This window comes from Alosa alosa, chromosome 11 (genome assembly GCF_017589495.1).
Source record: "Alosa alosa isolate M-15738 ecotype Scorff River chromosome 11, AALO_Geno_1.1, whole genome shotgun sequence".
NCBI lineage: Eukaryota > Metazoa > Chordata > Actinopteri > Clupeiformes > Clupeidae > Alosa > Alosa alosa.
The window spans coordinates 23,040,283-23,065,614 of NC_063199.1; the positions used below are offsets into that span (position 1 = coordinate 23,040,283).

Consider the following 25,332-nt stretch of genomic DNA (forward strand, 5'->3'; position numbering starts at 1 on the left):
AAGGTAGAAGCTATTTCATAACCACAGGACAGAAAGAGCGCTGGTCTTAAGGGTGATCCAGAATAAACTATAAATAGCTAGGTATGCATTATGGAGTACTGTATTTACATAATCTCTTGGTTTTATGTTGGAAAGCCATTAAACATTAAATGGGCACTGTAAATTTTACAACACCGATGGGTTTTGGATTTTCTTGGTTTCAGCTGATGTTAGGTTATAGTTAAACTGCCTGGTTGTTATCCTACCATTGTCATTGTGTGCTCAGGGTACACCAACACACACTTACTCTCTCTCTCTTTCTCTCTCTCTCTAATAGACGCAAACACAACAGCCGTACACTCATATTGAAACACAGGACAGGAAAAGCTAGTGCAGTCTTAATCCTTTCACAGTGCGAGGGGATCCAGTGATAATCTTCTGAAGGTTAGGTTAGGTGGAAATTGTCTTTGAAATGCTTCCACATGTGATGAGAAGTAGAACTGATAGCCTGTATTCATATATTCATTAATGCTAACTGCTCCAGAAACATACTACTGATAATAAAGCATTCTTTGTCAACAAGTTATAAGTCATGAAAAACACAGGAAACAGAGAAAAACAGAAATGTAATCCTGAACAGGAAACCAGCTCTAATATGCTTTTTTGGCAGTCACAAGAGCCGCCATGTACATGAATAATTGTCCATGTTGAGAAATGCATTCTTGACGGGCTTCTAGAGTGTGATTGTCTACTATACTGTACATAGGCTATGACATTGTTCATTTATGTTGTGTGAGTGTGTGTGTGTGTTTGTGTATGTGTGTTCTGATGCAGTTGTGTGTGTAAAAGATGCGGGACAGGGCTGGTGGTTGTGGTAACAGTCTCTAAATTATGTGCTGCTTAAATATGTACAGAGAACATGTTCCTCGGGAGGCTTCTCACAGCCTGGGAAGTGGCAGAGACATTAGGGGCAGAGTGAGAAGTTCAGTTCATAGCAGAGTTCATGTGTGTGTATGTGTGTATGTATGTGTGTGTGTGTGTGTGTGTGTGTGTGTGTGTGGGGGGTAACTACGTAGTTGTGTGTGGAGTGTGTGTGTTCTTACATTTTTTATGATACTATTGTTGTTTGACGTCTTCTGGGATCCTGGATCATTATGCAAGGATGTGACCCTGGTGCGGCGAGCGCTACGAGCAGGGAGGACAGAGAGGGCAATTACTGACGTGGAACTTTCACATATTCCAAAAAGATACTTCACTTTTCACACACTCTTCCCAGGTGGGTGTCCTTCAGGATTAGAAATGCTTAAATGGCTGAATGCTAACTTTTTCAAGGTTAACACTTAACAACACTTAACAACATTTAACAACACTTAAAAATTAACACTTGCTTTCAAACTAGTGGTCTGTAACTTATTAAAAGTGAGTTTTTTTTAAGTGTATTTTTTGCCTTTATTTGGACAGGACAGTGGAGAGTGACAGGAAGCAACATTTAACAACACTTAACAACATTTAACACTTTACTTCTCTCTTCCCTCTCAGCACTCACCTCGGTGTGTGTTAGGCGTTCCCACCCTCCGCTGGGGAGAGAGAGATAAAGAAACAGAGAGGAGAGAGAGAGAGAGAAGGAGAGGGAGAGAGAGAGAGAGAAGGAGAGGGAGAGAGAGAGAAGGAGAGGGAGAGAGAAGGAGAGGGAGAGAGAGAGAAGGAGAGGGAGAGAGAAGGAGAGGGAGAGAGAGAGAGAGAGAAGGAGAGGGAGAGAGAAGGAGAGGGAGAGAGAGAGAGAGAAGGAGAGGGAGAGAGAGAGAAACATAATATAAACATATTTTGATATACAGAGATTGTTACATTCTTTCTAATCCTACAGAAGGTTGTTTGTACATCTCCTGAAAGATAATAATAATGGAAGCATGCAAACACAAGCATTTGGTTGGTTGGCCCGCACCACTGCACCTTGTCACATCCAGACTTCCGTGACAAGACAAATAGACTACATGCTGCGTTTGGGCACGGGGAAGTCAATGACAAATTTGTGAGTGTCCTCCTTCGCAGAGGTTCAGGACAGAATAACAACCTCACCAATTACCCTAATTGTCTTTGTAAGGGAAATGAGAGAGATGTCTCCCGGTGTCCTGAGAGATGGCAATCCATCTCCTGAATCCACCATTATGGCACAGATCTTCCTTCAAGCAGAATGCTTTCTTGTAATCCTACCAGGCTACAAGACCACATTCACACTAGTCCGATTTTCTTTTTAAAACATTGTTTCGCTTTAACCTAAATCACAGATCACATGACCATTCATGCCCAGAGGCCAGTAAAGCTTGCATTTTGGTCTCTATGTTGCATTCATCGCTGGCAGGCTAGTAGTGCAAGTTGAGTCTCTTTTTTTTTACGTCATTGTGTTTAAATATTAGTGTATTCACTGTCCACACGAATACAAAAGGATTGCATTTAATGAATATGGGGCAGACCGCCTTTTCAAATTGTTCGGTTTCAGGAGCTTGAAAATACTGGAGTAGTAGTGTGGTTGAGAGGCAAAAATGAAAAGAAAGTCTTTCGTTTTCAAACGAAAACAGAATAATGTGGACTTCGCCTAAGGCTCTGAGTTTAAACAAACAAAAACAAAACCCTGATATTGCTCTTAGGCCAAATTAATTCAATGCACAGGCTGGTAATTAAACTTTTCACACACTCTTCCCAAGTGGGCGTCCTTCAGGATTAGAAATGCTTAAATGGCTGAATGCTAACTTTATCAAGGTTAACACTTAACAACACTTAACAACATTTAACAACACTTAAAAATTAACACTTGCTTTCAAACTAGTGGTCTGTAACTTATTAAAAGTGAGTTTTTTTTTAAGTGTATTTTTTGCCTTTATTTGGACAGGACAGTGGAGAGTGACAGGGAAGCAAGTGGGAGGGAGAGAGAGACTGAGAGAGATGGCAATCCACTCCTGAATCCACCATTATGGCACACAGATTCTTCAAGAGAATGCTTTCTGTAATCCTACCAGGCTACAAGACCACATTCACACTAGTCCATTTTTTTAAAACATTGTTTCGCTTTAACCTAAATCACAGATCACATGACCATTCATGCCCAGAGGCCAGTAAAGCTTGCATTTTGGTCTCTATGTTGCATTCATCGCTGGCAGGCTAGTAGTGCAAGTTGAGTCTCTTTTTTTAATATTGTGTTTAAATATTAGTGTATTCACTGTCCACACGGTAATACAAAAGGATTTGCATTTAATGAATATGGGGGCTTTTCAAATTGTTCGTTTCAGGAGCTTTGAAAATACTGGAGTAGTAGTGTGGTTGAGAGGCAAATGAAAAGAAAAGTCTTCGTTTTCAAACGAAAACAGAATAATGTGGACTTCTGCCTAAGGCTCTGAGTTTAAAAAACAAACAAAAAACAAAACCCCCTGATATTGTTCTTTTAGGCCAAATTAATTCAATGCACAGGCTGGTAATTAAACTTTTCACACACTCTTTCCCAAGGCCCTTCAGGATTAGAAATGCTTAAATGGCTGAATGCTAACTTTATCAAGGTTAACACTTTTCTTAACAACACTTAACAACATTTAACAACACTTAAAAAATTAACACTTGCTTTCAAACTAGTGGTCTGTAACTTATTAAAAGTGAGTTTTTTTTTAAGTGTATTTTTTGCCTTTATTTGGACAGGACAGTGGAGAGTGACAGGAAGCAAGTGGGAGGGAGAGAGAGATGGGGTGGGATCGGGGAAATGACCGCAGGTTGGATTTGAACCTGGGTCCCCGTGGGCACTCGGACCTGTATATGGTACGAGCGCTGTAGCCTGCTGCGCCACAGCGCCCCCCATTAAAAGTGAGTTTTATAAAAATGATTATATTACAAGAGCATTGCATCATTGCTGCTTTCTGTAAGCAGACCGTATCTCCTGGTTGGCATTTTAGGACCCCTCTGACAGTCATAAGAAGACATCTTGTCAAGCACCTGGCGGCTGGCGTTAGGGTTCAGTTAGCTCCAGCCATGCAATGGACACTGTTTGGCCTCTCGGCAGCAGCTTAGACAGATAAACAGTCACGGGCGAAAGGGCTGAACCCTCCATCACAGAGCTGTGGGCTGCAATTAGCGCATGTCCACCCGACGGTGTGACTGCTCCCTGAACTGGAAGCCCTCCTCTCATCCCCTTCTTTTACACACACACTCTCCCCATGTTCTCTCACACACACACACACACACACACACACACACACACACACACACACACACTCCCTGAGCCACTGACTTCCCCTTCTCAGTACCTTCCTTTTACACACACACTCTCTCTATGCTCTTACACTCACAGCTGCGCTGTGCCTGTCCCATCCCATCTGATACAACAGGGCATATGCACACACACACACACACACACACACACACACACACACACACACACACACACACACACACATGCTCACAAATGTATACACGCACACACACATTATCTTTTTCACACACACACACACACACACAGACACACACACACACAAACACACACACACACTTATACTCACAAATGTATACACGCACGCATAGTCGCATACACACACACACACACACACACACACAACACACACACACACACTGCCTTGTCATATGCTGTGACTGTGTGTATGACGATATTTAGGTTTGGCTGTTTTACTACGGTAGTACTTAAACCGTCATCATCTGGCAAGAGCTTCACGCTGGACAAAATTCAAGACACTGGGGCGGTGTTGCCTGCTTCACACTGTGCTCTGTGGCGTTAGCGATGTCATTACTCCACACTCAGGTGGGGGTGCTTTGGCATCTCTGTCGCTACAAGGGAAGCTATTGCTATTACAACACACATTACACTCTACAGACCAAAACATGACCATGTTCTATTCAAATATGTACAGAGCAATATGTACATATGCAATCATCACAATGCAATTTTGACCTTTTTACTTTTTACAAGTCTCCATGCTGCTAAGAAATGACCTACAAAGTAATGTGTGGTATCAATCTTAAATTGCTTTGTGGTTTGAAACATAATCAATCAAGTTCATTATTTTAAGATGAGACACGGTTGGTTTCTTGCTATTACAGCCCTTAATGGCTCAGTAATTAAATCAAAGATATGCCACGACTGAGATTTATATACATGAAAAACTAAAACTATGCACAATGATGCCAATTATTTTCACATTGACTTTCTAACCATATAGATTACAGGGCATATAGGATTTGTGTACCTTATAAATGTACCTAATATCACTATTTACACCATACTGTAGTTTCATTCTGGATATGATCTGCAGAGAACTTCACACGACCTCCACTCATGTGTCTTTCCAGATCTGACAGACAGCACTGGACTCTTGGCTAAAGCATGGAGTCTCTAGCTAGCCAAACTCAGCCTATGAGTGGCACTCAGCAGAGCTCTGAGATAGACACACAGCACTCCCACATAATCTAGCCATTTTCTATATCTTCAAATACCAAAAAGAGGTTGGTTGTCGGAAGTGCTTCGTCACTGATATCTCTCGAAAGCAGGTGCTCTTTGGTTTCAAGGGAATACTTCTTGTCTTAACCCTCATGTTATCCTTGGGGTCAATTTGACCCCAAGCAACGTTTAACATCATAAAATATATGGTTCACTTTTTTTTTTTGCTTCATGTTTCATGACTTTTCAATTGAAGGGTACAACAGAGTTAGCATGAAATTTGTACAATAATTTGTTTTCAATGTCCTGTACAAATATTTTGTACATTGATGTTCCTTGGGGTCAGTTTGACCCCAGCTGTATGAAACATAGGATACATGAATATTTGACACATTATGAATATTATTATTCGAATAGTATGAGAACATATTGTTATTATCATTATTACATACACAAGTACATATTACATATAAGTCATTTTGGCAGGACTGTATAAGCCGTGGGGAAGCAACAGCAAGCCTTGGGCGCTGACACTGGATGGGCAATATTGCCAGCCAGGGTTCCAAGGTTCATAAAGGGTGTGGGGGTGGGATTGTTTTGTAGGGCTTTGATGGTGGTTATTACACCTTGTTAAGCACCTGTCACAAAAAAAACTGTAACAATATTAATTATAATCATTTTCTGAGGGTTTACTTAGCTGGGGTCAAATTGACCCCAAGGATAAAGAGTGTCGGTAAGATTTGAGGATAACAGAAGGGTTAAAAGAGTGTGCCTTTGGAATCTTTTGGTCAGACTAGCCATTTTCTCCTTAACCCTTAAAGGAGTACCGTCACACTGGTGTGACGGGAATGTTGAGAAATGAACGTTATAAAGAATATCTGGGTTCATTGAATTCAACATAGAATTTTAGAACCTTCAATTGTTGCGGAACTTAGAACGTTCAAAAACCTACACCTTTAAGGGTTAATTTCCCACCTGCTCCCTCACACTGCCTCTGACTGGCGTTTAGTAGTGCCATAGCAGGTAGGTGTAAGAGATTAAAGTGAGATGGGGTGATAGTCCCCCTGAAGCAGAAATGAGGGCCACTCACGCATGGCATATTGGGGACAGCCTTAAGACAGCCTTAAAGGCTAATTCTATTTGAAAATGGCCAAGGCATACAATTAAGGAGTCGTTAGGTGGTTTAAAAAATGTTTTTTACTTTCTGAACACTTTGCTAATCTAATACAGGCTTAAAGGTTTGTCCAATAAATGTGTCATTGGAGGAGTTCAAGAACTGTGTTTATAATGGCAGGAATATAATTCCTGTTAACTACAGACAACCTATATCATCAGATAGATACAATATTAATCACACAGTAATAGATATCTTAGACAATGTTCGCAGTGATAAGTGTTTGGTGATTGGTGCATAGGTGCAAGGCTCAGTAGCCAACCTATGATTTTCTTTTTTTATGTTGGTGTTAGTATAGTTAGTCAGTCAGGTTTGGAGTTGGAGTTGGACCTTGTCATTCATATTAGCTAGAGCGATAGTTTTTCGCCGTTATCGTTCTAGTTACCATTCTTGGTGTGAACGCCCCTTTATTCTCAGCCAGCAGCTCCCAAGTGTTTGGTGATTGGTGCCCTGGTGCTCTGCTGCTCAGGTACCTCTGATGGTGCTCTTATTTATTCCCTGTTACTTCATATGCGTTGTGAGGATGACAAACGGACAGTCCTCACCTTTACTCTCCGCCAGCAGCTCCTCGGCCATCAGGTTGTCCTGTCGGTTGCCCAGCACGAAGGCCAGGAAGGAGAGGATGAGGGCGTCCAGGATGCCCATGATGGCCAGGATGTAGGCCCAGCGCACTGAGCACGCTCCGATGGAGTATTTGTCCGTCTGCTCCCCGCACATGCTCTGCACCTCCTTGGCGTCCCAGCCGTCCGGGTAGATCATGCAGCCCAGCACCAGACACACACCTGTCCAGGCAGGGAGGGAGGGGGCCAGAAGAGAAGGACGAAATCAAGGTCAAAGAAGTTTCGAAATAGGGACGCAGATAGGTGGGAGGAGCTGGAACAGTTCAAGAGAATAACTGAAAGTTGGAAAGGACCAGAGAGAGAGAGAGGGAGAGAGAGATGGTGAAGAGAGAGAGAGAGATTGAGATGGTGATGAGAGAGAGAGAGATTGTGATGAGAGAGTTAGAGGGAGAGAGAGATGGTGATGATGAGAGAGAGAAATCTTGTAAATGTATGTCTAAATTTTCTGCTTTGGCAATACAAAAATATTTGTCATGCTAATAAAGTTCACTTGAATTGAATTGAGAAAGAGAGAGAGAGATGGTGATGATGAGAGAGAGAAGAGAATGACAGAGATGGTAATGATAGTGAGAGAGAGAGAGAGAGAGAGAGATAGATAGATTTGAGATTTTAACTCATTCTTTATTGGTTTACAAAAACACTGAAAGGTTCACACAATTAAACTTTTGTATAGGATAAAAAATATGTTCAAAAAATTAAAAGGACTACAGATGGTGACTAAAGTGCAAATTGTCATCAATGACGGAACACAGTGCCTGTCTGCAGCACCAGAGAGGGAGAGAGAGAGAAAGAGATGATGAGAAAGAGATGAAGTTAGGACACATATTCCCACTAGCACTCTAAAAGCCCTGGCGGTCATCTTTTACCCCCCCCCCTGGCTGTCTCGCCCCCCATTCTGCATGCCACACTTCATTCACAGCCTGATTCATTTTCTCTGCGGCTCTCAAGAGGAGCAGGAGTCAACAATAGCCACAACAACAACAACAACAACCAGTCGAGCAACATAAATTCAGGCCCACGAGGAGCGAGAAGCCACAAGGACAAACCACAAATCACATCCCTTCACTTTCAACCTTCAACGCCTTCGTCAGCGTGGCGAGAGAAAGCCTCCCCATATTACATGATTTTTATGCTCAGATATATGACAAAAGGCTACGGTGCAGATTTCTATTAGGCGGTTAATCGGCGTGTTCCTCTCTTGAATATTTAGTCGAGGCTCCTCGCTCAGCGTTCAGCGTTCCCGCCTGGAGCGGCCAGGATTAGATGTTCTCCTCCGGAGGTGATGGCACTGCGGAGAATCAGAGCAGCCAAAAAAGAGCTGACTACATATTACCCATAGTGCACTGTACATGAATAATGAAACACATTTACAAGTTCACCTCGCACTTCCTCCTCCTTACTGAAAAAAAATTATAAAATTTGGTCTGTGTGTGTGCGCGCGTGAAACCCTCTGGATATAATTTTCCGGTTGATACAGTGCTGTCCAGCATGAATTCCTCTGCAAGACTGCACACACATTTTGGCTGCTGTTCCGACTGTGGAGAGACACTAGTGTTGGTGATACCACATCTGCTTTATTTCCGTACACCATGGTGCTACCTGTACAACAACATCTTTGCTTTTCTTTTCTCTCCCTCCATCCTTCTCTTCCTGTCTTCCTCCCTCTCTCCCACAGCCTTACCTTCAGCTAATCTTCATTGTATCATTTTTGTACAATCACTCTTTCAAAAATGCACATTTGCTAATTTGACAATTGCTACTTTTTGCTAAACAAACACCAACCCCCCGTAAATATGCTGCAGCTGTGCAAACCATTTGTAATATTTTCAGTGTTTCTGTAGACATCTGGGGAAATTCTCCTCTAACTAATGCTTAGCTGCCTGCCATGCTTTCAAGTGTCCACTTTGACGGTGAGGCCAAACATGCTGCCTACACTTTGGGCAAAGCTAGCTGCCCATCACTCGTCCAGCCCTCAACTGACAGCATTACGGAGATGTCCAGTGGCCTGGTGCAGAACAGCTAGCCGAAGGAGAGCTGGGTTGGTTGCGAGCCGCCGGGAGTTTGCCATGTTTTAGAATTAAGGTAGATGAATTATTAAAGGTCTGCTCCTCTTTGGCTGCATGCCAAGTGTTTATTATTTTATTTATACTGAGAATGACATGTTAGAGCAGTGGCCTGAATTGCACGCTGAGGTACAAAAGGCTCAGGGAGATATGATGTGGTTTGCAGCTGCCACATGCTTCATGGTAGCAGTGTCAGAGAGGGCCCATATGTTTTGAGGGTTTCTGGGAGATGGAGAAGCATAACACTGCTTCAAAGTCAGCAAGGGGATCTCAGAAGATCAGTTCCCTCTGTCCAACACTAGGGGAGCTGTACAGTCAGTGCTCTCCCCTGAAAATAGCATGTCATAACAACACAGGCACATGTATGCTACACAAGCTCTGAGGCAGGCTAATCCACCCCCACCCCAACACACACACACACACACACTCACACACCGCCTCATCACACACCAGTTCCCTGCCAGCTACCCCTTTCAAACTCTGCACACGCAGACACAATCTGTCCCTCTGCAAAACCCGCTGTTGCGTAACAGAGACTTTAACTCAGAGAGAATTAAACAAACAAACAAAAAACAAATGTAAACATGGCCCCATCTTCCCTCCATGAAGGGAAATAAAAAACTGTATCACCACCAGATGTTGAAAAGACAGATGGGAGGGTTTAGGATAGACTGTTTCTTCCCCCTTTAGATGCAGATCTTTGCCCATAAAGCCTGAAGTAGCCTAGCTATTTCCTTCCAGATACTTAAAGAGGTTACAATTAATTCTAACGAGCTTCTAGCAGAGGAGATGACGCTGTCAAATAATTCAGCCAGTTATGAATCTGTTCATGGGTAACATTTTTAATTTTCTGCCTCTCTGCTGCTTTCAATAATGCTATGAAGACTTTGAGTCCCATGGGCGTGTACAGTGTGCCTGGAGCCCCCTCCCCCCCCGGCATCTTCACCTCTGTGCTTGAACATGATGTATGACAGCTCCCGAGTTCTCCAGACTCTACCAGACTGCAGGTCTTTGATGAAGTTGCCTGTGACGGTGCAGCTGTATTTCTTTCTCTGGCATATTGATTATAAAAGCTTCGCTCAGTCTGAGCGCCTATACTATCATACAGGGCATACAAGCCAGCCATGACAAAAAAAAAAACTCCCTGACTTAGGAAAGCAAGGCAACAGTTTCAAAAAGAAGAGCTTGATCTATTAGCGAGAACTGAAAATAAGCAGGTGGGTGGTCCTACAACTTCCTTTTAGGCTTCGATTGGCATCTGATTGGAAATGTTTAATAGTGACTGGGAATAATAGCGAATAAATGTCTTAGGGAAAAACAGTCAAACATTACATTCACTTACCATATTACTTTATAGCGTGAGACCTTTTCATTTGAACTATGAGGGGAGAGCAGAATCAGACACAACAAATCCATGATTGATAGTCATTGAAAAGGCCTGCTGCTCTTCAAACAAGAGGAAATGCACCATCCATCTTCTTGCACATTTCTTCCCCTTTCAAAGTCAATTATTTTGCAGATATACATTTGAGACACATTGACACCAGTGGATGAGGGAATGCAGGGAGTATAGAATCCTGATCATGGTTTTTAACAGACCAACAGCAAACACCATTGACTGAGGAGGAAAAAGCTGAACACAGACAGCAACAAGACATGGATGGATATACAGTACAGACAGCAGCAAGACATGGATCTGCAGACAGCAATAAGACATGGATGGATCTGCAGACAGCAATAAGACATGGATGGATCTGCAGACAGCAATAAGACATGGATGGATCTGCAGACAGCAATAAGACATGGATGGATATGCAGAAAGCAGCAAGACATGGATCTGCAGACAGCAATAAGACATGGATCTGCAGACAGCAATAAGACATGGATCTAAGACAGCATGGATGGATGGATCTGCAGACAGCAATAAGACATGGATGGATATGCAGAAAGCATAAGACATGGATCTGCAGACAGCAATAAGACATGGATCTGCAGACAGCAATAAGACATGGATGGATCTGCAGACAGCAATAAAACATGGTGGATATCTACTTACTGGGATTGCAGTGAGAAAATTAGTTCTGCTATTTATCAGATTTCTCACACGAACAATTATGGGCCGAAATTTTCTGCGTCACAAGGGGCATAAATGCTCACAATTATTCTGACAGATTAATTTGCCACTCCGTGAGAATGATGAGCACAAATCAAGTCATCTGCACAGGCATGAGACCCAAACCAAGGCCAATTAGCGAGCGCTAAGATACGCCCGTACCCTCCTCAGGTTATCACCGAGTCATTCTGGCACTCCAAGCCGTATGCACTGACGCACGGACGGGACGTTCACACACACACACACGCAATCACTCACACTCAGTCACACACACACAGTCACTCACACACAGGCAGTCACTCACACATAGTCACACACACACACACACAGTCACTCAGACACACACACACACACTTGAGAGGAGACCAAAGCAGCGCCAGAACCGGAGCGTTTAAAATAGCCACTACCGTCGGCGCCACCGCAACCCTCTGGATTACAAATCAGCAGACACTCACAATGACCTGGTAAGCTCCTCTGAACCGCACCCCCCCCCCCCCCCCCCCCCCCATATAGAGCCCTGCAGAGAAAGAGTTACCAAAAGCACAGCGCCAACACTAATAATGATGGCTGCCAGCTGTTCTCCTGCTAGGCAGGTGATCTCTGTGCATCTATCTCTCTCTTTCCCCATTCTCCCCCAGTTCTTCTCTTTCTGTGTGTTTCTCTCTCTCTCCCCATTTTACCCCTGGTTCTTCCCTTTCTCTCTCTCTCTCTTCCCCATTTTACCCCTGGTTCTTCCCTTTCTCTCTCTCTCTTCCCCCATTTTACCCCTGGTTCTTCCCTTTCTCTCTCTCTCTCCCCCCATTTTACCCCTGGTTCTTCCCTTTTTGTGTGTTGCTGTTGTCCTACTCAGCATGCTACCGATTGAGGGGCCTTGTGGGTAGTGCACACCGGCGCAGCGGATGCACTACCCACACTCACTGTAGCTGTCAGTTAGTGAAGTAACAAACGATAACGGACAGCACTACGCCCCCCCCCCCTCCCTCTTCTTCCCCTCCTCCATCTCTCATTCGCTCCCACAGGCAGGGACAAGCATGTCGTGATGTCACAGAAACACATAGAGAAGAGTGAGGGAGAGGTAAAAGGAAGAGAGAGAGAGAGAAAGAGAGAGAGACGGAGAGGTGGAGATAGAGACAGATCTCCTGCAGAGCGCTAGGTCCTCTCCCCTGGCTCCCAGCATGCTCTTGGGCTCACACATACGTCACGAGACTCCGCTGCCATATGCCAGGGCCCCTAGGACAAGCTTGCATATGTGCTTCATGTGAGCTATTTGCAGCGCTGGGTCCTAAGCACATAAGATACTACCAGCCTTCAACAAGGTATCTCAATCCACTGACAAGGAGAGCCTCTTTTATTAGAGCGAGGACTGTAAATGACTTCGTAGACACGAGAAAATTGATCTTTCGGTGGCCATGGTGCCCTTAGATTTTTATTGGGGTGAGGGAGAGTCATGATGAAAGGCTTAATGAGAGAGTGGGGCATGTAGCAGGTACAATGATGAAGAGGCACTTCTCCATTCATCGGTGTGACAGCAATTGTGTGGTGACTTTCAATGTGTGTGCATGTGTGTGTGTGTGTCGCAGAGCGAGTGTGTATGTGTGAGGATGGAAGTGAATCTGAAGAGACCATTGTGTATGCAGACTCCATAATTCTATCTCCTTGAGTGAATGTGTGTGTGAATGTGTGAATGTGCGTGTGAGTGTGTGAATGTGTGTGTGAGTGTGTATGCGTCACACTGCAGAGACCAGTGCCTCTGCTCCTCTCTACTGAACACATCTGCAGCACATTTAAGACCCCATGAAATGGGATTAGCATGTTTTGTCTCCGTCTGAATCCCAGTTCTTTCTTCTCTTTTAAGGACTCGCTACTATGAGCATATAAAAATATACACGATGTGTGTGCGTGTATAAAATCCTGTAAAGACACGCATATTTATCGCTCATTCACACACATACGGACACTGCATCTCAGAGCGTGTCTCCACTGGCGTATGAGGGCTTTATCGTTGGCGATGCTACACTGTGTCTATTCCTCACTGCGCCATTTCGTCTGTGTGACTGTGGCTGACGCTTGCTCTCCTCTTGTGCTCTTCTCTTTTTTCTTTTTTTCAACAGTCTGTAGTCTGTATTTGTTAAGCTGACTACAGGGCTTACACTTGGCAAGGAAAGTCAAAAGAATGAGAGAAGAGCACGCCTCCCGTGCTTTCCAAATTATGGTAGGGGCTTTATGGGTCTGAAATGGGACCAGAGCGAACCATTTGAATACTAAAGGGGGGTGTGTGGGTGACACAAGGGAGGGAAGTGTTAACAGTCAGAAACAGTCAGGTGGTGTGGATCTCTGCACATGACACTGCATGTCTCAGTGTGTGTGTGTTTGAGAGAGAGAGAGAGAGAAAGAGAGAGAGAGAGTGTGTGTGTCTCCCTGCATAGATGGATTAACTTCCCGATGCACTGGAAGAGTGGACACTGACACCTGCTCTGCTCCTTGGCACTCCATCATCACTGTCACGCCACCTGCTGTGCGCACAAGGTTCCGCTGGGCATCGTGTTCTTGTCTCCCGCTACCTGGCACTGAGACTAGTGGACTTTCATATCGCCACAAATAGTGCACCAGCCTGCAGACAACAGCTATCCATCACAGCCATTCCACTGGGGGGCGTGGGATACAAATTGATGACATATTAGTTGCACTTCACCCATCGTCATCATCAAGAGCGATGATTAACGATCCAAAAAATGCACCTGTAGTATGCAAGAGACTGTGAGGGCGATTACAATATTCTGTATCTGACACATGATTTATTAACGAGGAGCTCATATCTCCCCTTTAGCTCACTTAGCCAAAATAGAGATATGTAAACAACGTCAGAGCAGCAAATACTGGTCATTAAATCAAATTTGTGCCTTGTAACAAGGAATGGAAAACGGGTCAGTTTTGTCATTGGATTAACATTCAGCTCCATTTACCGGATCTGTTGTGACCTTGACATGACCTTTTCTCTTCTTTTTGTGACCACTGCATGACTAATAGTTCTGATGGCAGCTGATTTGAGGGCAGGGGGGTCTAACCTAATCTACACCCTATACTCTAGATATGTTTGATTTGAGGGCAGGGGGGTCTAATCCAATCTATACCCTATATTCTAGCTATGTTTGATTTGCAGTGCAGCGGGTCTAATCCAACCTATACCCTATATACTCTAGTAATACTCTAGATATGTTTGTGGCAGGGAATGATGCCTTATGAGTGAAATCCAAAATGTCACAACTTGACTGCACAATGAACACAATCCTCCAGACACAGTGATCCATATGTGTGCTTGAAGCCTGGCAGTAAGACTTGAGGTGACCTGCGGTATGTGTGTGTGTGTGTGTGTGTGTGTGTGTGTGTGTGTGAGAGACTGCAGACAGCGTTCAGATTGTCTGGTGAGGTGGTGTGGGACACGTGTGAATGCTCAGGGGAGGCAGCAGCATGGCGGTAGCGTTGGCAGCGAGAGCCACATCATCTCAGGAGAAACAAGGAGACAAGAGGTGACTCAACACACAAGGACACTTTGGAGCAGCCAGTGCTTTGATGTGCCTATAGTTTTGAAACAAAACTAAAACTCATGAAGCATCTCACACTATTTTTTCTAAAATAGTGTGATATTTTTATAAGTCTGCACAGACTGACTATCTCAAGGATAGAGTGGTGGTGGGGGAAAAGGTTGTGTGCAATATAGAGTATGCAATTCTGACGAAAGGCAGTTGATATTGGAACACAACAATTCAAATGACACCCCCTCCATGCTCCTCCACGTCGCTTGAATGGAGTTGTTTATGGCTTGGCCTGGGTCACTATGTTCTCTTCTCCTTCACAGACGGGTTGGTGCGACTACTGAAGCCCATGCTGAATGTATACTGTAGCTATCGGACCATGAGGATAAATTTGTTGAATTTGTCCAAAAAAAAAAAAATTCAATTAGTCTGGCAGAACTGAGCCTACAACAGAAAGCACTCAAATGGGGCAGATAAAAAATGCCTGTCGGTTGGGATCTGTTTAATTCTTCGGTCAATTTTCCAAAAAGGAAAAAAGTGTTTGCGGTTTAATTACACACAAAGACTCCTGGATCATGGCCATCATGCCTAGGGGAAGGACGAGCTGACCTAAGGTTGACATTGTTTGTGGGCCAACTCCTATCAGCTCATCCACGCTGCAGCTCCGGGTGCTTAGTCACAACCTTCCCTCGCTCACACACACACATACCCATATATAAACACACACACACACATACATACTGCTCTGAGAATATGTCGTCAATACTAATGAGACACTAGCCTGGGCTGTCAGCATCAGTTTCTCTCAACAGCACTGGTCCCTCCCTCTCTCTCTCTCTCCCTCTGTCCTTCTGTGCCCCTGACCTCCACCGTGGTCCCTGACTTACCTCATGCATCCTGAAGGGATCTGTGACTGTGCTGTGATTTAGTCAGGTGAGGTTGGCTAAGCCTCGAGCCCTATCCAGGCTGGCTGAGGTACTTCATAATCACTCAGCCCTGGCAGAGGGCACCTGACCCCAAGAAACGCCAGAGCTATCAGAGAGTCACTGGAAGGTGACCAATCAATACGCTCGCACGTCTCAGGGCACAGTTGCATAGCCACAAGGTGACACCTTCAGGGAGGTGATACAGTGGATAATTAAGAGGGCTACCAAAGTGCAACCTGTTCAGCAGCATAGCCTTTAGGCAGGGATCACATTAGCCAGCGGCAAGTGGCAGGTTTCCTAATGTTCTCTATGATTCGGCAGCGGAACGATGGCAACGCTGGTGTAACGCTAGCGTTGAACAAGCTGAGCGTTGAACTTGGTTCAACTTTCAAAGCGCAACGCGAGTGTATTCAATTGACAAACTGTTTGTGTTGCTTAGGAACAAGATAAAACTTATTATGGTCTGAGCGTTGCGTTACGTTTGCCACTGCCGCTGGCTGATGTGATCCTCGCCTTACTGAAGCAGTTAAAGGGATTTGAAAGGCCCCTCACACTTGAGCCAGATTCTTCGCTGTGAAAACAAGGTAGTCGTCTCTGAGACACAAGAAACAATCGGTTAGGGCTAATAGGTCATTAAACTTTAAGGAGAACCAGGTTTCAGCTGGTTCTCTCTGCCTCCAGATTCTTCCACATGCAGGTCAAACCTTCTCGGTTGATTGAGAGCATTTGGCTGAACTGTCTGTTGATGCTGTGTAGCCAGAAAGTGAGAGGGCAGTGAAGCAGACCAGTCTTATCTGAAGTTTGTGTATTTCTTTTTTTAAATTCATGTGTATAAGCAATCTTGTATGAGAGAGTTAGGCAGAAAAATATTTGAAACATCTATTGACAATGTAAAAGGCATAATGCCACTTGTATTTGTATTGCAGAGAAAACTGAGTGAATGATGCAGATAGCATTTCTCCATTTTAGCTATTGTAATGCTAATTTGGCTTAACTCCCCATAAATGTCATTTAACTTTTACTGTAACCGGAACCAAACAGAGCACACAGAATGCCGGATTCCTCAATTCTTATCTTCTACTGGATGTCTGCAAATGTCAAGATTAATATGATGCTTTGAAAAGCACTGATGCCATGTAAGATTAGCTCCTTTACTCTGGAATAGTCTTCTTCCCTGTGACGTAAAATATAGAATAGTTTTCCCCATTGCGTCAAATCTGCACTTCTATTGCTCCTTTTAAAGGTGCAAATGTGGGGTTCTGTAAGTTTTGGGTTGTCTTGAACGTAGCCACACAACACTCTTTCATTGCCTTACATTATAATAATAAAGCCGGCCCAGTGCTAGCTGGATTGAATGCTAACTTTACTGGATATCTGGGCATTTTTAAAAAAACTTTATTGAAGTCATTAAAAAATCCAGCCATGAAGAAAACATTAACAGCACAGCACACTACTTGGTTTAAACTAGCTTTTTATATGGTAGTTTGTTGAAAAGCAACACAAAGAGGGACCTTAAATAAATGATCAGTTTTGCCTCAGGAAAACCAAAAATATTTACAGCCATTAACAAACTTGTTCAAAGGAGTCCTACCTAACCTCTTGAATTCAGTTTCTTTTTTATTGGAGACAGATTTAAGAGTGCATTTGTATTTGCTCTACCTGGCCACGCTCTCATTGAAACCAATTTCTAAAGCCAAGCTAGACCACTGGTCCAAGGTTTTCAATATGTTGCCATCAAAAATTTGAACTAATGTCACATTCCAGTCGTGAAACAATGTCCCATCCGTGTAAAAACCCGAGCTGGTTGTGTTGCAGTTAGTCAACAAGTCATGCTACAGTTTGTTAGTAATTGTCTGTTGTTAGTGATATTACCAGATATAGCAATACCAGTTTGAAACAAAGCATTACTATTTTATACAACTGTTTATGCAACAGTGTTTTACCCAAACAAATGTCACAGATAGAGGGGACACTATTGTTTCTACGACTTAAAGAGACACAAATCAGACAGAACTTTTAATAAACAGAGTATATCTACGACTCTCATTTATCGTTAATCTTACTCATTTATCGTTACTCTGGGTTCGAACGAGCAGAGTCGGGATACAACTTCAGGGGACGTTCCATTTGGAACTTCCTGTTAGTTGTTGGGAAAACAACACGGTGACTGACCTGGGCGTACAATTGGAATGCGCTTTGGCTTTCTAAATCTGCTTAAAGGGTACACAACTGGGGAGTTAAATGCAATAAAATGCATCGCCACTTTCAATATGAGAGTAATACTGACTTGGCATTTGCCAGACAGAAAGCACACCAATGGCTTCTCCAGATCTATCTATTTCTTTGCCTCGCACGACTCGAGTGACAGCACTGCAATGTCATGCCCAATGTGTGGTTGACTTCTGACGGTCAGAAACGCAATCTCCTCCTGCCACACTCGTCACCGCAGGATATCTCATGAGTCTGGTCTGTCAGACCAATATCAATCAGAGGCCAGAGAACCTGCAGATAAATAACTAGATGTACCGCAGAGCGGTACAAAATATGACCACTGCCCAGTCCAGCCCATTTTTTCCACAAAAATAAATCACGCTGAAAGGCCTATATGATTCTAACTGTCTCACTAAATTGCATTATCCACACTCAATTCTCACTGGTATCTGCTAGACAACAAGTACCAAAACATGATTAGTTCATAGATTTCACATGTAAAATTCATTTTATACAACCCCACCCCCATCTTGCCTGTTCATAATTCTGAGAAATTCTTGAATTGTGTGCATGTGTCGCGTACACGTTTATGTTTATGTGTGTGTGTGTGTGTGTGTGTGTGTGTGTGTGTGTGTGTGTGTCGCGTGCTTGTGTGTTTGCCTGCGTGATGTGTGTTTGTGCATGTGCATGCATGCGTGCATATGTCTACTGTGTGAGTATGTGTCATAATGTGATGATTACTGTGAATGTATGTGTGTGCGCAGGTATCTGTTTATGCACATGTGTGCACATGGAATGGGTTAACATGACCGCTGGAGGCAAACATAATGAAAAAAAATTGGTCATCCTAGGCCCTCACGGTTCTCAAGATATTCACAGAAAACTGTGTCTGCCCTACCCTCCTTTCGGGGTCCAGTACAGCCGGGGGCTACAGATCAAAAACGAAAACCGATGGTTCCATGCTATCCATGTGGGGTTACATGCCCACCAAGTTTCATTTACCCCGGTCTTTCAGTGTCCCGGGAATCCTTGTTGGTGTATGGTCACTAAATGTACACATAAATTATTTTATTGTAAGGCCCCCCCATGAACGAAAGTTCACAAAACTTGGCATGCATTTGGAGGGTGTCATAATGATCCTACACTTTCGATTTTGTGCAATTTTGACCATGAAAACACCTAATTTTTTGCTTTTTAATTTTTAACTAGGTGGCGCTATACATGAAATAAGTGGTAATGGGATGGGTTGACATGCCCCCTTAAGACCAACATACAAAAAAAGGTGGACCTCCTAGGCCCTACGGTTCTCGAGATATTCACAGAAAACTGTCTCCGGCCACCTACAGGCCAGTTGGTGTATAGTAACATAAATTAAATTATTGTGTGGCCCCCCATGAACGGAATTCGACGAAACTTGGCATGCATTCAGAGGGTGTCATAATGATCCTACACTTTCAATTTCGTGCAGTTTTGACTATGTTAGGGTCACAGATACCTCGCGACATACAACACCCCATTTTACTTTTTGTGTTTAACTAGGTGGCTATACATGAAATGAGTGGTTATGGAATGGGTTGACATGGCCCCTTGAGATCAACATACAAAAAAAATTGCCCTCCTAAACCCTACGGTTCTCAAGATATTCACAGAAAACTGTGTCTGCCCTACCCTCCTTTCGGGGGTGCAGTCCAGCGGGGGCTACAGATCAAAACGAAAACCGATGGTTCCATGCTATCCATGTGGGGTTACATGCCCACCAAGTTTCATTTACCCGGTCTTTCAGTGTCCCGGAATCCTTGTTTTCGATTTTGTGCAATTTTGACCATGAAAACACCTAATTTTTTTGCTTTTTATTTTTAACTAGGTGGCTATACATGAAATAAGTGGTAATGGGATGGGTTGACATGCCCCTTAAGACCAACATACAAAAAGGTGGACCTCCTAGGCCCTACGGTTCTCAAGATATTCACAGAAAACTGTCTCCGGCCACCTACAGGCCAGTTGGTGTATAGTAACATAAATTAAATTATTGTGTGGCCCCCATGAACGGAATTCGACGAAACTTGGCATGCATTCAGAGGGTGTCATAATGATCCTACACTTTCAATTTCGTGCAGTTTTGACTATGTTAGGTCACAGATACCTGCGATTACAACACACCATTTTTACTTTTTTGCGTTTAACTAGGTGGCGCTATACATGAAATGAGTGGTTATGGAATGGGTTGACATGGCCCCTTGAGATCAACATACAAAAAAAAAATTGCCCTCCTAAACCTTACGGTTCTTGAGATATTCACAGAAAACTGTGTCTGCCCTACCCTCCTTTCGGGGGGTGCAGTCCAGCGGGGGGCTACAGATCAAAACGAAAAATGATGGTTCCATGCTATCCATATGGGGTTACATGCCCACTAAGTTTCGTCTACCCGGTCTTTCAGTGTCCCGGGAATCCTTGACGGAAATTTGGACATGCGAAAAAGAAAACCTGCGCGGCGGTCATAATAAGAAGATGGAATTGCGTGGTTATGTTTAGTATGTTTTATGTAATATACCTTTGATTTTGCCCTGCCCATTTTAACAGCATTTTTGTGGTCCGGAATTGTTTTTCATTTAGGAGGGATAAGTGGTAGGCCTACAGTACTTGAGCAAAGCATCTAAAAACATGGCAGTGGGCAAGAAAATGATTAGAATACCGTGAATGGACAGAGAAAATTCTTTAATGGCTACAGCTTAAGTGTTAAAACACATTGTTGACCTTTTCAGCAGGAGTTTCTCTAGTGTAATAATTATACACCCAAGATTCATTCTGAGTGATCGTGTGCACCTGTGAAATCTAGTGCAAAGTGTTCCTGGATGTTTATCAGAGATCAGAGACCTATTTTCCTATTCCTATCCTACTTCCGTTGGCCTTCTTGGCAAAAAAAAGGAGACATTGAAAAGACAGGAGAATATAGAGATGGAAAAATGTGAGAAGGGCAGAGAGATAGAGGGAGGGAGAGAAAGAGAGCCTTGCAGGCATGTTTGGAAGCCCACCCTGTCAACATCAGCTATTTTTCACACTGCAAGCACAGAAAGCCTGTAGTGCTCAAAGCCCCATCAACTCAGGGATTAGATGCAGCAGGAATCAGCTTTCCCTTCAACTTTCCAGCTATAGGCTCTTTCAACGTGAATACTGAGCCCTTATGAAACTTCACCATCTACAAGAGCAGATGACTCTCTCTCGAGTACACGTGTCTGATGCAGTAAAAAAAGACAAAGAATCTCAGGTTCCTTGATAGTGTATGGACCACTGGAAGTTACTGTATACTTCACTATTACAATTCAGGATTGAGTGAAAGTTTTAAAGAAACAGAAAAGAGTATAAAACTAGCGGGGTCAGCCCTATGTTCCCACAGCCCAATGGTCCCAGAGCCCTATGTTCCCACAGCCCTACTGTATGTTCCCACAGCCCAATGGTCCCAAATTTCTAAAGATTTTTTCCCCACAACCCTATGTTCCTAGGTTTAGGCTGTGGGATCATAGGGCCCACAGCCCCATGTTCTTAGGGGTTAGGGTTAGGCTGTGGGAATATAGGGCTGTGGGAACATAGGCACGCTCCCAAACTAGCAAGCTCACTAGCAAACAGTGAAGTCTTGCCTTGACAACAGTATTTGGTACAACTCATGTGCTTACATCAAATGACCATTGATGTTCAAAAACAATCTAACTAAGAAACTTAAAATTGAAAAACTGTGTTATTGCTTCAAAGTCATCTAATTCTATCTGGTTGATAATACAAATATTCTGCCATCACCTAGGCGACAACAAGCAATTCCAAAGCCAATTTGTGAGTAATATGCAAACAATTATGAAGGGAAACTTAACAAGATCAATTAATGTGTAATTTTGTGGTGAATCACCACTGCTCATCTTATTAATTGGAATATAAATTAATTTGATAATGTTTTGCATCATATCCTCAGTGCTCTATAAATAAGCTACTTTGGGTAATCAATTGGGACAGAGTACAGAGAAAAAAACACTCTGCTGGCCTTGATGTATGAGTGAATTTATTCTGGAGGAACTGCTGCTTGACTGCTAATGACGAGTAGGCTACACAGTTCTCCAGCCACAGGGATGTCTGTCATTATTCCATATTGATTTATTGTGTGGAAGAAAAATCAAGGGCACTGAAGCAGGGGCTCAGCCAGAGAAGAGAGACGGTGGAACACACTCCGCTTTTCGGCTATTAGAATGCGTTTGGGCCCGTCGGTTTGCTGCTTACGAACACGTCAACCTTTATATGAGGTCTCCTTCAGAGAGCTTGTCATTCCTGGCATTTCAGATGGTCTCTCCAGAAAACACAGTTTGTGCTGTTTGACTGAGGCAGAGAGAGAATGTGAGCAAGCTGGCAGAACTAGTGCGTGTGTGTGCGCATGTGTGTGTGTATGTGTGTGTGTGTGTGCCGAGCTGTTGGTGCTTATGTAACACAGCCAGATGCGCCCCGCACCTCTGCGGCGGCTCTCTGCTCACGTTGGAGAAAAGGAGCAGGGAGAAGATCAAAGGAGCTGGGGAAACGGCGCCTTTGATTCTCAGCAGGAAGACACACTGCCACGGTCCCGCAACGGAGAGCGTCCATGGTGTGGGCTACTGTTCTGGTCACAGAGAGGCATCTGTGGCCCATGCCAAGCCTGGCAAGGGCAGCGAGCATTCCCCTTTGTTAGGGATCGGGCACGCATGCACACATAGTTGGGCATGATGTGCTCACTCACTCACACAAACACACAATGGAGTTGTTTGTACATGTATATGTACACCTTGTATGAATAACGTGAGGCAATAAACCTATTCTTTCCTGATATGAACCACAAACTAAATATTAACCTTGCCACACTACTGAAGGAGTTAAAGAGTATTTTTGTTGTTTCATGGAACATGAACATTTTTATCCCGACACCAAGAAAACAAAAACTCAATCTCAAATCATCAGCTATTTGTTATGATTTTCGGTTCCATTTTTAGGATCATGTGATGTTAAAACATTATCGGACCTGACTTATGCCCAGCACATCATGGGACATAGCATGTGCAGCATGTGACCAATGCAGATCATCTTCTCATCCAGCTTTCAAGTTGTGGGTGTGTGTGGTCAGGCACATTGATTGCAAATTGCTATTTTGACAATACTGAAAATGATTATGTCACTTACCATCAGTCAACGCATCAATGGATTATTTAAAAACACCACAATAAAAAAATAAAAGTACTAAAAGTACTTTTCTAAGAAAAACAACACAAATTAGTATGCTTTTATGTTAAATTGGTTACCCAGTGTGCCACCATCTTTGTTTTCATCACAGTGTGATGTCACAAGAACGGTTGTTTAGCATGAGTTCAAAACTGGGTGGTTCAATGGAGCTAGAAAGTTTGGACAAACTAGCCAATTGCAGAACCGGATTACTTGGGAACGGCTAAGTGTACAAAATAGTTTGTCATGTGTTGAGTGAAGTGTTTGTGAGATATTCCACCGAGAATAATGGGTGTGAATAAGTGTGAATTTGGATACACTTTCTGTCCTTCAGAAAAAGCATACTGCCTGTATCATACGATTAAACGATTCTGCCTTCATTATGGCATCTTGCGTGATAAATCTTTGCGTTTATTCCATGCTAGTGATGTCACCATATGCTTTTATCAAAGATGGCTGCGCCCTGGTGGTGAAAATCTGAAATACTACCTCGTTTTCAAACAAAACCACTTGCATTTTAGGTGCGATTGTAAAACCATATCTCACACAGGATGAAAAGCAACAGAAGAATGCTGACATTGTACATTGGTCCAAATCCACTTTAAATGCTGGTAAGGTCTAACATCCTAAGCACAAATAGTGCTGGGTCAGGTAAAGGCTTTCACGCCACATGATGCGGTTAGTTCACGCACGAGAACTTTGCTCATATAAACTGACTTTGCACTTCAAATTAAGGCCCCGTGGGTTTCAGATCATCAAAATTGGGCCCAATGTCTATGACAAGGTCATTTGAAGGACAGAGACTAGTTTTTCATCACAGAGAGCAGATATCAAGATTGCAGACGGTAGGAGATGTTTCAGAAAAGGCATTTCTGAAAGGGTACAGGACATTTCCAATGTTTCGCTTGGCTTTTCCTGCTTCCTCTTTGTGCTGACGTGCGCTCCTTCAGACCAGAACAAGGTCTCATTAGGCCTTACATTGCCCTGCAAAGTACATGGCGAAATCATGACAGTACAGTTCCACATTTCCTTCCCAGAAATAGATGAGGCAACATTGTGTGCAGGTGTACCAAGCAAGCAGTGAAGCATGTTTATGCAAGCATTTTCCCCTTTTTTCTGCTTTGAGCATCATTGTGAGTATTTGTGCGTGCCACAAGCATGATGATGCGTCTGTCCGTGTGATGCACTGTGTATGTACGTGTATATATGTGTGTGTATGCATGCGTGTGGGTGTGTGTACAGTATATGTGTGAGCGCACGTGTGTGTTTCTGTGAGTGTGCCACTGCTACCTTGTTCTCGTACACTAGCTCGTCGACCTCAGCAGGGCTGTGTACTGCATGGCTGATGGCTGCTCCACGCCTCCAAGCTCTAATTAAATTGAACTCAACTGACTGTGTTTCTTAATTAAAACGATGGGAAAGAAAGGCTTATTGCTGCAGTTGGTTTAAAGCAGATCAACTGTTTGGAAAGAGAGCGAGTGAGCGAGCGAGAGAGAGAGAGAGAGAGAGAGAGAGAGAGAGAGAAAGAACGGTACAGAGACGGGGTAAAAGAGGCCAGGCTCGAGAGATCTTTCCACACATGAGCTGTATCCCGGTCAAATAGGTTACTGCAGCATCTCTGAATTAGTGTGCAGAAGGGGACACCGTGTGTCTGGCTGAAGTGATTGAAAAGGGTTGGAGGTCTCCACAGACAAGCTCGACAACACCATTCTCAGCAGCACGTGGACAAAAAGGAAGTAGATTGCTTTTGCAATTATCATCCACCTTGCGTCGATCCATTTCTGACATTCCTGTCAGCTCTGTCTGCTGGTTCAACTTTGTCATCCTCCCCCTGCAACCCCCTCCCTCCCCCAGCTCCACCCCCCTCACCAAATCCGCTCTTTCAGATCTTTTCCCAAAGCTGCCGTCTCATGCTGCACTGGCTTCAAAGGCTCCCCCTTACCTTTGTGTTAAGCTGTATTTGCAAAGCAATGTCACAAAACTAAATTAGCAAGGGACATAGATGGCAGAAAGGTATACATATTTCGGTGGTTTCGCAGAGAGGATGTATTGTTCT

The 25,332-nt window shown here is 43.6% G+C and overlaps 1 protein-coding gene across 3 annotated transcripts in view; it reads right to left on the bottom strand.

The window, feature by feature from the left end:
- Positions 1–1,024: 1,024 nt before the first annotated feature.
- Positions 1,025–25,332, bottom strand: part of LOC125303450 (LHFPL tetraspan subfamily member 3 protein-like) — a 33,813-nt gene continuing 9,505 nt past the window's right edge. For all 3 annotated transcript variants that reach the window (XM_048257213.1, XM_048257210.1, XM_048257212.1), the window contains 3 exons: positions 7,130–7,366; positions 1,526–1,556; positions 1,025–1,164 (listed from right to left, as the gene is read on the bottom strand). In XM_048257213.1, coding sequence (XP_048113170.1) covers positions 1,537–1,556; positions 7,130–7,366 — 257 coding nt within the window. In that variant the 3' untranslated portion in view covers positions 1,025–1,164; positions 1,526–1,536. The remainder of the gene's footprint in view (positions 1,165–1,525; positions 1,557–7,129; positions 7,367–25,332) is intronic.